The following is a 12,888-nucleotide window of genomic DNA, read 5'->3' on the forward strand; positions in this document are numbered from 1 at the left end:
AAGAAGGCCAGTGTCCAGAAAGGAAATCAGGGCAGAGTTTTTGGAGATCACCATATGAATATTTAGTTTGACTAAGCGTAGACTTTGGGGAAGAAAGGAGAACATTTTCAAGAATTTGAAAGGCTAGGGATGCCTGGGTGGCTTAGTTGGTTGTCTGCCTTTGGCTCAGGTCATGATCCCAGGACTCTGGGATCAAGTCCTGCATCGAGCTCCTTGCTCAGCAGGGACCCTGCTTCTCCCTCTGCCTGGCGTTCCCCCTGCTTGGTGCGCTGGCGTTCTCTCTCTCTCTCTAACAAATAAATAAAAATTAAAAAAAAAAAAGAATTTAAAAGGCTAAATGGTAACTATGTAAGGTAATAGATATGTTAATTACCTTGATTGTGGTGATCACTTTACAATGTGTACATATGTATCAAATTACACCATACACCTTGAATATATACAATTTGTTAATTACACATTAATAGAGCTGGAAAAAAATGAAGCAAACACTGACAAAGTTGAAAGTAGAAATAGACAATTCTACTATAATGGTTGGGAGACTTCAATATCCCATTCTCTATCATGGATAGAGCCACCAGTCAGAAGATAAGGAACTCAGGGGCTTGAACAAAAGAAACTAACTAGATCTAACAGAAATACAGAGCACTCTGTCCAGCAACAGAACATATTCTTCTCGAGGGTACATGGGCCATTCTCCAGGACAGACCATATGTTAGACCACAGATTAAGTCACAACAGCCAAAAGATGGAATCAAACCAAGTGTCCACTGACAGATGAATGAATTTAAAAATGGTGGTAAATATAGTGTGTGTATATAAAATTAAAAAAATATATTTAAAAGAATTCAGAAGGTTATTACATGCAAGAAGCCCCTACTTTTGGGGTTTTCTACAGGGCATAGCTTAACTAAATAGAGAATGTATAGGGAGCTAGCTTTTGGCTTGACACATGAAGCTGCCAGGAACAGGGTAGCCATTTTTGCCAAGTGGTGACCTTCCAGCTTGTGGAAAAGTTTAGGCAGAAGTCAGGAGGTCACTGCTCTGGCTGCTGTAAAGGGGATTCTGGCATCAGTTCTTTTCCAGTCCCTCCTGATTTTATGACAATGATTTCTCTGTAATGTTCTGGTTTAATATAAGAGAGAACTTTGATCTGAAAAGATGCCTGTTCCCCCCCCCACCCCGCCCCACAAAAGCCCTCTAAAGTAGGTTCTGTACAGTGCTTGCTTCGGCAGCACATATACTAAAAGTAGGTTCTGTACAGGAGTGGGTGGCTGGTGGTGGGGGGAATCTTTGAGATCTATAGGTGAATCGAACAAACCAGTTCTTGGCACATACTAGGCACCCAAATATATGAAAGTGCATAAAACCTCATGAAGTGTTTAATGTTATGGTACTTCAAGGTCAGCTGCTACTATCTCATACAGCTGATTTGCCTGTTGGGTAGTGATGTCAGGTATTTTTGTATGTAATGAGTCACTGGTAACTTTCCACATTGTAAAGACAGAAAGAAATGTGGGACATTTGCAAGCACATCACTGAAAGCTCTGGAATTTAGTTGACCTGGATAACTTAGGAGTTCTTAACTGGTGCTACTCTTGTTTAGAAAGGAAGATGTGGTCTTGTGGTTAGTGAGAGAAATGATAACCAGAGGACCCTATTCTAATTTTAACCAGGTGGCTGAACAGTACAATCTGGGGCAGAGCACACATTGTACTCACTTGCAATTGCTTGATTTCCTACTCCTTGCCTAACAAATGTCCTGGATACTTGTAAGCAGTGATTTAACTGCTGATCCAGGATCTTATCATACCCAATCTACCCTATTAGTTCTCTCAGTTAAAACCCACAGTCTACTAAGCTTTTAATTCTTTTAAAAAAATCAGTCATGTGTTTCCTGTTCTAGGTCTCTTTTGTATTCAAGACTTTCACTCCCTTCTTCACATGGATGGTCTGAGAGAGGAGATGGATTAGAAGTATTTAAAGATGGTGAGGAGTTGGGCCTAACAGGAGTGTCAGCTAATGATTACAACAAAAAATAGTAAAATGAGTACAACAAATTACTCTGTGTACTTCAGATGGTGATAAAAATATTGCTCTGTTGCACTTTCTCTGATGTGTTCAAGGAGCTCTGAAGACCATCTTATTGAGGAGGAAAGGGCCCGATGAACCTATTATGCAGGAGTTACAGGGCAAGTCACAAGAAACTAGCATTTTTGTTACTTATTTTGGGATCTTTGCGTGGCATTCTGTACACTTTTGGTTTTTGTGTATTTGTGCATTTGTTTACTCCATAGCTAAGCTCCATCTTTCTTTACATGTTTTGCGGTTGGGGTAGTATAGAAATTTTCCCAACCACAATCAGATGTATCCGCCAGGCTTATGGAACATGGGTGACACCTTGTGAATGAAGCTAGCACTTTTCGTAAAGTATAACTACTCATACTTAACAATTAATGTTTTTTTCCCCCTTTATTTTCAAAAGGCTCATTTTTCTCCATTTCTCTACTATCAAAGTCAAGAACTGCCCAATGGTTCCATCAAGGAGGCTCCAGCTCCGATGCCGGATCCCACTCCTCCAGAAGTGTCAAGTCCAGATACTACAGAGGAAGCAAGAGATCATAAGCCTAAACTTTGCTGGCTGGTTAAAGGGGAAAATGGCTGTGGCTTTCACTTAAATGCCATTCAGGGTCAGCCAGGCTCCTTCATCAAAGAGGTATGGTCCTCTAGTTCTAGCAGCCCAATGAGCACAGCCACTGATGGCGTAGTAAAAAGCTTACATGGAAAGCATACACTGAGGGTTTAAACAAATGCTGTCATGGTCCTCACCCTTTAAGACAGCGACTAGTACAGCCTAAGCTCACCCCTATTCTTTCTTTCTTTTTTTTTTTTTTTTTTTTTTTAAAGATTTTATTTATTTGACAGAGAAAAATCACAAGTAGACGGAAAGGCAGGCAGAGAGAGAGGGAAGGAGGCTCCCCGCTGAACAGAGAGCCCGATGCGGGACTCAATCCCAGGACCCCAAGATCATGACCCAAGCTGAAGGCAGTGGCCTAACCCACCGAGCCACCCAGGCGCCCCCTCTTTTCTTTTTTTTAAACACCTACTTGTCTTTAGATGCTTTCAAATCAAATAGAGTGATTCGGCGTGACTGTAGTTGACAGTCACTGTCAGCTCTGAGTGGGAGTGATACTTGGTAACTTACACATTTGGCATAATGTCCCTAGCCTGTAAGGACTGACCATGAGAAGACCATCCTTATGGCTCCTAAGTTGGGAATGCAGAAAGGGAACCTATGAAGAGGAATTAGTGCCTTCAACTCAGATCTATAGTATGACATTCAATCACTGTAATGCTACACATTTTTTTTTCTGATGCTTTTAATGATTTTTTTAAAAAATTGAAGTATAGTTGACATACAATGTTATATCAGGTGTACAACATAGTGTTTTAATAATTATATATATTACAAAGGCTCATCATTGGTTAAGTGTAGTTACCACTGTGTCATACAGTTATTAAATATTGTTGACTATATTCCTTAAGCTGTACTTTTAATTCCTGTGACTTATTTATTTTATAACTGGAAGTTTGTACTTCTTAATCCCCTTTGCCTATTTTGCCCATATCCCCCATCTATCTCTGCTTTGGCAACCCGTCAGTTTTTTTCCCTGGATTTGAGTCTATTTCTGTTTGTTTTGTTTCTTGGATTCTGCATATATGTGCAATCATAAGGCACATGTCTTTTTCAGTCTGACTTATTTCTAAGCATAATATTATCTAAGCCCATCCGTATAGTTGTGAATGGCAGGATTTTTTTTTTTTTTTAATGGTTGAGTAATACTCTATTGGGACACATGCACACGCCACATCTTCTTTATCCATTCATCCATTAGTGGGCACTTAGGTGGTTTCCATACCTTGGCTAGTAGAAATAATGCTACTATAAACATAGGAGTGCACAGATCTTTTCAAATTGGTGTTTTTGTTTTCTTTGGGAAGATACCAAAGTGGGATCAAAGGGTCTTATGGTATTTCTAATTTTAATTTTTCGAGGAATCTCCATACTGTTTTCCATGGGGGCTGCACTGATTTACAATCCCCACCCGCAGCAACACTGGGGTTCATTCCCTTTTCTCCACATCCTCACCAATACTTGTCATTTCTCATCTTTTTGGTACTAGCCTTTCTGACAGGTGTGAGGTGATACCTCATTGTGGTTTTGATTTGCATTTCCTAATTAATAATGTTGAGCATTTTTCCTGTTTCCTGTGTCTCTTGGCCATGTGTGTGTCTTCTTTGGGAAAATGCATATTCAGGTCTTCTGTCCATTTAATTGGATTATTTGTTGTTATTTGTTGTTGTAGGAGTTTTTATATATTTTGGACTTCAACCCCTCATCAGATATATCATTTGCAAGTATCTTCTCCATTCAGTGGGTTGCCCTTTCATTTTGTTGATGCTTTCCCTCTGCTGTATAAAAGCATTTTAGTTTGGTATAGTCTGAATAGTTTCTTTGTGCTTTTCTTTCCCTTGTCTGAGGAGACAGATCTAGAAAAATGTTGCTAAAGCTGATGCCAGAGTTAATTATTGCCTGTGTTTTCTTCTAGGAGTTTTAGGTCTCATATTTTTAGTTTTAGTTTTCAGGTTCCATATTTATAGGTCTTAATCCATTTTGAGTTTTTGTATGTGGTATGAGAAAGTGGTCCTGTTTCATTCTTTTGCATGTACCTTTCCTATTTTCCCAGCACCATTTATTGAAGACAGTCTTTTCTGTACCGTATATTCTTGCCTCCTTTGTTGTAGATTAATTGATCATATAAGCATGGGTTTATTTCTGGGCTCTCTACTCTGTCCCATTGATCTATGTGTCTACTTTTGTGCCAGTACTACACAGTTTTGATAACTGTAGATTTGTGGCACACCTTGAAATCTGGAATTATGAGACCCTAGCTTTTTTTTTTTTCTTCTTAAGAGTGCTTTGCCTATGCAGGATCTTTGTGGTTCCATACAAATTTTAGGATCTTTCCTAGTTCTGTGAAAACCACTATTGGAATTTTGATAGGCATTGCATGGAAGCTGTAGGTTGTCTTAGGTTGTCTGGACATTTTGACACTATTAATTCTCCTAATCTGTGATCATGGAATATCTTTCCATTTATGTGTGTCATCTTCAGTTTCTTTCTTTAATATTAGTCTCACAGTTTTCAGAGTATAGGCCTTTCAGATCTCCTTCTTAGCCTTCACTGAGTTTATTCCTAGGTGTTTTATTCTCTTTGATGCAATTGTAAATGGGATTTTCTTCCTTACTCTATATGTTATGCTAAGCTCAACCACAGCATAGCTACCATCTGTCACCATACAACATTATAGCTGTACCTTTTACTTCATGATTTATTCATTTTTCCACCATTTTTGTATGTGAGAAAGTGGTCATTCTCTTAGGTAGCTGTCCAGTTTTCATATGAACTTTTATTGAAGGGACTCTCTGTTCTCCATTATATATTCTTCCCTCCTTTGTTGATTCATTCACCATATAAGTGTGGGATCATTTCTGGGTTTCCTATTCTGTTCTATTGATCGACATGTCTATTTTTTGTGCCAGTACTACTGTTTTGATTACTGTAGCTTTGTAGTGTATCTTGAAATCTGGGATTGTGATATACCAAATTTTCTTCACCCATCTCAAGATTGCTTTGGCTGTTTTGCTTTCTTTTGTGGTTCCCCTATGAATTAGCATTATTTGTTCTAGTTCTGTGAAAAATGCTGTTGGTATTCTGATAAGGAACTGCACTGAATCTATAGATTGCTTTGGGTAGTTTGAACATTTTAACAATATTCTTCCTATCTATGAACATGAAATGTCTTTCCATTTGTTTTTGTCATTTTCAGTTTCTTTCATCAATTTCTTTTAAGTTTTCAGAGTACAGGCCTTATACCTTCTTGGTTAAGTTTATTCCTAGGTATTTTACTCTTTTTGGTGCAATTGTAAATAGAATTGTTTCCTAAATTTCTTTTTCTGCTACTTTATTAGTGTATAGTAACACAACTGATTTCTGTGTATTCATTTTATATCTTGTATATTTACTGAATTCATTTATTTTAATTTTTTGGTGGAGTCTGTAGGGTTTTCTATGTATAGTATGTTATCTGCAAATAATAATAATTTTGGATTTGGATGCCTTTATAGTCTGATTCTTACAGCTAGGTCTTACAGTGTTATGCTGGGTAAAAGTGCCAAGAGGGAACGTTGTCCAATTTATTGGCTTCTAAATTTTCGTAATAGTTTCTTATAATCCTTTTTATTTCTATAGTGTTGGTTGTGACTTCTTTCGTTTCTCCTTTTGAGTTCTTTTTTTTCTTGATGAATCTACCTAAAGGTATACAGTTTTGTTTATAGTTCAGAGAACCAGCTCTTGATTTCATTGACCTTTTATGTGTGTGTATATATATATATATATATATATATATATATATATATATATTATATAGTCTCTATTTCCACTCAGATCTTTTTCTTTCTTTGACTAACTTTGGACTTTGTTCTTTTTCTAGCTCTTTTGGACATAAGGTTAAAGTGAAATGTTCTTGTTTCTTGAGGTAGGGCAGCATTTCCATAAGCTTCTTAGAACTGCTTTTACTGAATCCCAAAGACTGAATTGTGTTTTGTCTCCATGTATATTTTTTTAATTTTTAAAAAAGATTTTATTTATTAACTTGACTGAGAGAGATCACAAGTAGGCAGAGAGGCAGGCAGGAGAGGGGGAGCAGGCTCCCCACTGAGCAGAGAGCCCGATGCGGAGCTTGATCCCAGGACCCTGAGACCATGACCTGAGCCGAAGGCAGAGGCTTAACTCATTGAGCCACCCAGATGCCCCATCTCTATGTATTCTTTTATTTTCTCCTTGATTTCTTGGTTGACCCATTGTTTAGTAGTACGTTATTTGTGTTCTTTTTAGATTTTTTCTTGTGATACCTAGTTTCATACTGTTGTGGTTGGAAAAGATGCAGGATATGATTTCAGTCTTAAATTTATTAAGACTTACTTTGTGGCCTAACATGAGATCCTAGGGAATGTTCAATGTGTACTTGAAAACAACGTGTATTTAGCTATTTATTTTTATTTTGTATTTAGCTATTTTGGATAGAATGTTCTGTATATACTTGTGAAGTCTATCTGGGCTAATGTGTGGTTCAGAGTCACCGTTTCCTTTTTAATTTCTGTCTGGATGACATATTCATTGATGTAGGTGAAGGGTTAAAGTCACCTATGATTATGGTATTACTGTCAGTTTCTTGCTTTATGTCTATTAATAATTGCTTTATGTATTCTGGCACTCCCGTGTTGGGTGCATAGATATTTACGATTGTTATGTTGGACTGTTCCGTTTATCATTAGATAGTATCTTTGTCTCTAGTTACTGTCTTTGTTTTAAAGTCTATTTTATCTAATGCAAGCATTGCTACCTTGGCTTTATTTTTGGCTTCGATTTGCATGGTGTGTTTTCTAGTCTGTCACTTTTAGCCCGTGTCTTTAAGGCCTGAAGTGTGTCTCTTATAGGCAGCCTATAAAGCAGTCTTGTGTATTAAGTTGATGGTTAGTTAATTTCAAACTTTTTTTTTTTTTTAGAGTGAGCAAGTGAGAGCACACAAACAAGCACAGAGGAAAGAGGGGCAGAGGGAGAGACAGAATCCTAAGCAGGATCCATGCCCTGTGTGGAACCTGATGCAGGGGGATTGATCTCACAGCCAAGATCGTAACCCAAGCCAAAATCAAGAATCAGATGCTTAACCAACTGAGACATCCAGGTTTCCCGAATTCAAATACATTCTAAAAGCCATACATTTTTATTCCTTTCCCTCCACATTTAGTGCATGTCTTATTTTACATCTTTTTATTTTGCAAATCTTATTTTTTAAAAGATATAATTGGTTTTACTACTTTTGTGTGTTTCAACCTTCATACTAGGTTTCTACTACCTTACTATATTTTTGTTTTTATTGGTGAAATTTTTTCCTTTCATAATTTTCTTCTAGTTATGGCCTTTCTTTTCTGCTTGGAGAGGCCCTACATTTCTTGTAAGGCTGATTTAGGGGTTTTGACTTCTTTAACTTTGGTCTGGGGAAACTCTTGCCTTCGATTCTGAAAATAATCTTGCTGGGTAGAACATTCTTGCATGTAGGTTTTTTCCTTTCAGCCCTTTGCAGGCTAGAGGGGGAGTGGGATTATATATATAATCGCAAAGTTTCTACTGAAAAAGCAGTTGACAGCCTTTATGAGATTTCCCTTGTATGTAGCTAGTTGCATTTCTCTTGCTGCTTTTTGGATTCTCTATCTTTTAATATCTTTGACATTTAAATTAGGGTTCATCTTGCTTGGGATTTTCCTGGATGTCTGTCTCCTTCCCCAGGTTAGAGAAGTTTTTAGTTATTTCTTCAAATAAGCTTTCTGTCCCTTTCCCTCTTCTCCTTCTAGGGTCCTTATGACATGAATGTTACTATGCTTGATGTTGTCCCAGAGATTCCTTAATCTAATCTCAATTAATTTTTTTTTTCTTTTTGTTGTTCAGCTTGGGTGCTTAACTGTTTTTCCAGATCACTGATCTGTTCTGTATCATCTGCTGATTCCCTGTAGTGGTTTTAAAATTTCAGTTACTATAAAAACCAATCAGAGATAAAGAATATATTTTCTATTTCTTTAAGTTCTCACTGAATTCATTTACTCTTAAGTCTGGTGAGCATCTTTATGACCATTACTCTGAACTCTTTCTCAGGTTTGTTGCTTATCTCCGTTTTGTTCTGTTCTTAGGTTTTGTCTTATTTTTTCATTTGGAGCATATGCCTCTGTCTCATTTTGTCTCCCTTTTGGCTTGTTTCTATGAATTAGACAAACCTTTACCTCTCCCTGTCTTAAAGAAGTAATCTTGTGTAAAAATGTCCCCAGTGTAGACTGTGGGTACCTAGTGGCTTTGGGTGGAGCCAGCTCTGGTGGCATGGCTGAAGCAGGCATGGGCTGGGGTGATCTTGGGGTGCCTATGCCATGACTGATTTGGTGAGACAGCTGAGGGTGTCCTGGTGTGTGCTATAACGGGCCCACCTTGAGCTGGTGTGAGCTAGGGTCGAGGGTTTGCTGTGGTGGCAGAATGGCTAGAGCACCTGGACCCTGGGCCTGTCTTACACTGTCAAGGTGCAGAGGGAATGTAAATAGTGGTATTTGCTAGTACCTGTGACCCTGGAGAGCTACAGCAGTTTCCCTACCATTTGGAGGATGCTCCAGGGTTAGTAAAATGCTTCCCTTCATCGCCCAGTTGCTCTTTAAACTGCTATTTTTTTCCCCTGTGCCCCAGGTCTGGGGAATCTGTGTGCAGATTCCTTCATGCTCTCCCTCCCTACTGCAGTCTGTAGTGTCAAGGGTGAGGGTTTCATCATTATTGTCTCCATCTCTCCTGCTGTCCTCTCTGTGATCTAGCCTATCTATTTTTTTTTTTTTTTTGGTGCTGAAGCCGCTCCATCAGCCCTCAGTTCTTCAGGAGGAATTGCTATTTATGTAGGTATAGATTTGGTGTCTGTAGGAGGAGGTGAGTTCAGAGTCTCCTTGTGCTGTCATTTTGGAGCCCTCTTCCCAATGGTACTCATTTGAGTATGGAAGTTGGAGCTTTCAGAAGCAGAAAAGCATCATAGCACCTTTCTTCTATATCTCAGGGAGAAATAACATGGTTAAGAATACATTTTCAAGCTCCTCTCTCCTCTGAAGGGAAGCTAATCTAACATTCTTTTATCCATGTTTGGAAGTAGTAATTGAGAACCTCTTTTCACAGGTACAGAAGGGCGGCCCCGCGGAGCTGGCAGGGCTGGAGGATGAGGATATCATCATCGAAGTGAATGGAGTGAACGTGGTGGATGAACCCTATGAGAAAGTGGTAGAAAGCATCCAGAGCAGTGGGAAGAATGTCACATTCTTAGTCTGTGGAAAGAAGGCCTATGAATATTTCCAGGCTAAGAAAATCCCTATTGTTTCCTCCATGGCTGATCCACTGGATGCCCCCACTGATTCCAAAGAAGAAACACCGGCAGAACCAGAGCATGATTCACACATGGCAAAAGAACGAGTGAGTGACGGTAGAATTCCTTCAGTGATGTAAACTATCAGGGAATGATAAAGTCCTTAATAAGTACACTTCAGATCGAGGTTTACCACAGATTTCCTAGAATACTAGAAAATTACAAAGGCAACAAGTAAATAAAATTATTTTGGTGGAGAGGAAGTGGTAGGAGGACAAGCTACTTTTTCACAGCATGGAGTTGACAGTAACTCTTCAGATAGATATCAATAAATAAAAGCTTATCAAAATTACAATGGAACCACCAGAAGAACCTGAATCAGACTCTGTATAAATTCTGGTTCTGCCACTTAACAGCCCTGCAAATGGATTTATTTGATCTTGCTTCACTTTCCCCACCTGTAAACCAAGGAGGACTTGTAGGATTATTATTAGGATTATATTAACTAAGACTATTTTAAAAATTACTAATTTTTAATTTTTAAAATTTAAAATCAATTCGTTTCAGAGGCAGAGTTTGGTGATTCATCAGTTGTGTATATATAACACCCAGTGCTCATCACATTAAGTGCCTTCCCTAATGCCTGTCACCCAGTTACTCCACCCCCCTACCCACCTCCCCTCCGGCAGCCCTGTTTGTTTCCTATTAACTAAGATTAACGTGCTTCAAACAGTACCTAGTTAATAATGGTAAGCATAAAATGCATGGTTTTTAAGATAATTGGTAGGTATTTGTGTTTTATTAGTAGGGAGGAATAAGCATTACTCTGTATTTGTATTAAAATCCTTGGTAAGTCTATTTTTGTCCATGTTCATAGAAATGTATGGCAAAGCCAAGACTCTAAAAATTTTATATCATTCTTCTTTCCATTAAATTCTATTCCATTTACATTAATTTTACGGATTGGTCACAAATTAAATACTATTTATTAATGAATACACACTTGGTTTAGGGTGCTATAATAAAATACCATAGACTGGTGGCTTACAAACAACACACATTTATTTTTCTGAAGGACAAATTTGATGTCTGGGGAAGGCCCTCTTCCCAGGTATAGGCAACCAATTTCCTGCTATGTCCTCACATAGGGGATAGGGGGCGGGTTCTTTACAAGGCATTAATCCCAATCACAAGGGGGCCACCCTCATGACCTAATCACCTCCCAAAGGTCTTACTGCTTAATATCATCACCTGACTTTAGGATTAGTATTTCAATATATGAATTTTGGGGAGATACATTCAGACCACAGCACACACCATAGCCACTGACCTTGCATTCTTGATTGCTCAACAAAGAAAGCATTCTATGTGTCTTTAAAAAATTTTATATTTCCATAGCAAGTCAATAATAGGCCTGTGCTAGCTTTATAGAAAAGATATACAGATATTAAGAAATGTTAGTGTCAAACAGCAAGCTGGAAACAAAGCCAAGTGTAAAATTCAGGTTCCCTGGCTTCTAGTGAGTGACTCTACTCCCTGCCTTAAGTCATGCAACTGTTGCCATTCACGCTCTCCCACTTACAGATCTTTTGTTTTCTTTTGCACAGGCATACAGTACAGCCTCACATTCTTCTTCCAATTCTGAAGATACGGAGATGTGATGAGAGCAAATAAAGGCTTTGGCCGACAGCTGTTTCTGGGTATTTAGTAGGAATCCTTTCCCTAAGAATGAGCTGCCACCCATTTACTGTTTCTGTTAGAGAGAAACTCCTCTGGGAATCGGTTCATCATGTGGGACTGTCTTCTGTTGTCATTTGTCTTGGGGGTGACTACTGCAATAGATGGCTTATTTATGGTCAACTTAAGGCGGGGACCAGATTCTTTTCATGTGATCTCTTTCAAGCTTTCAGCTTCACTACATTTCTCTGTATGACAATTATCTCTTAATTTTATAGGCTCCCTGAGCACTAATGATGATTCATAAATCTGTATATGTGAGAGCTGCTACAAAGTTCTGAGCAGATAAGCCTATTAAGACTATGCTTTTGTAAGAATGCTGTGGCTGCTAAAATAGATATGCCATTAAGAATGACTTTAGAGGGCACCTAGGTAGCTCAGTGGGTTAAGCCGCTGCCTTCGGCTCAGGTCATGATCTCGGGGTCCTGGGATCGAGTCCTGCATCGGGCTCTCTGCTCAGCAGGGAGCCTGCTTCCCTCTCTCTCTCTGCCTGCCTCTGTCTACTTGTGATCTCTCTCTGTCAAAATAAATAAATAAAATCTTTAAAAAAAAAAAAAAGAATGCCTTTAGAGTATATTGGAATCTTCCATGTTAGCTGATAATGTCTTAATAATGCTTTTGTTTTTGGTAAACTTGCTTTTACGCTTTAACCTTCATTTTGTCTCCAGAAACCCAAAACATAATAAAATTCAGAGTAAGATCTTAAGAGACTTCCTGGTAATAAAACTAAGGATTTCTTTAAATTGCATTTCTCAATGTTCTATAAACTTTCCAGCATTTTCCTTTCACAGGTGGAGAAAGTAGGGGCTAGAATAGGAAAATTACTTATTCCATTTAAGAGTTATTCATTGTTTTACCCCACAGCATGAGGAAGAGATGGAAAGGGAAAAAAATGAGACATTGTCACCAAATTGAATGTACGGTAATTCACTCTCAAATAATACTAACTTAAAAGGAGATCAATAAAGATAATATACCTGAATGCTCTCTGTAGAATCTATTTCAGTAGCACATTGTCCCGTCTCCAGATAAGAACAGAGAACCCGTTGGTTATTTTAAGGGGACAGGGTCTGGCACGGGGATGCCAACCATGTTAGCTTGCACAAGCCCACTACACCAAGCTATCCTTGAGAAAATGAAGCTAAGGCCA

General features: G+C 38.4%; 1 protein-coding gene across 2 annotated transcripts in view; it reads left to right on the top strand.

Annotated features, from left to right (window-relative positions):
- PDZK1 (PDZ domain containing 1) overlaps window positions 1-12,720 on the top strand; it is a 38,100-nt gene extending 25,380 nt beyond the window's left edge. For both annotated transcript variants that reach the window (XM_004779631.3, XM_004779632.3), the window contains exons 7-9: window positions 2,486-2,716; window positions 9,818-10,108; window positions 11,609-12,720. In XM_004779631.3, the coding sequence (XP_004779688.1) occupies window positions 2,486-2,716; window positions 9,818-10,108; window positions 11,609-11,662 (576 nt within the window). In that variant the 3' untranslated portion in view covers window positions 11,663-12,720. The remainder of the gene's footprint in view (window positions 1-2,485; window positions 2,717-9,817; window positions 10,109-11,608) is intronic.
- Window positions 12,721-12,888: the final 168 nt, after the last annotated feature.

This window comes from Mustela putorius, unplaced genomic scaffold (assembly GCF_011764305.1).
Source record: "Mustela putorius furo isolate JIRA1106 unplaced genomic scaffold, ASM1176430v1.1 tig00000585_pilon_pilon_pilon, whole genome shotgun sequence".
Classification (NCBI taxonomy): Eukaryota; Metazoa; Chordata; class Mammalia; order Carnivora; family Mustelidae; genus Mustela; species Mustela putorius.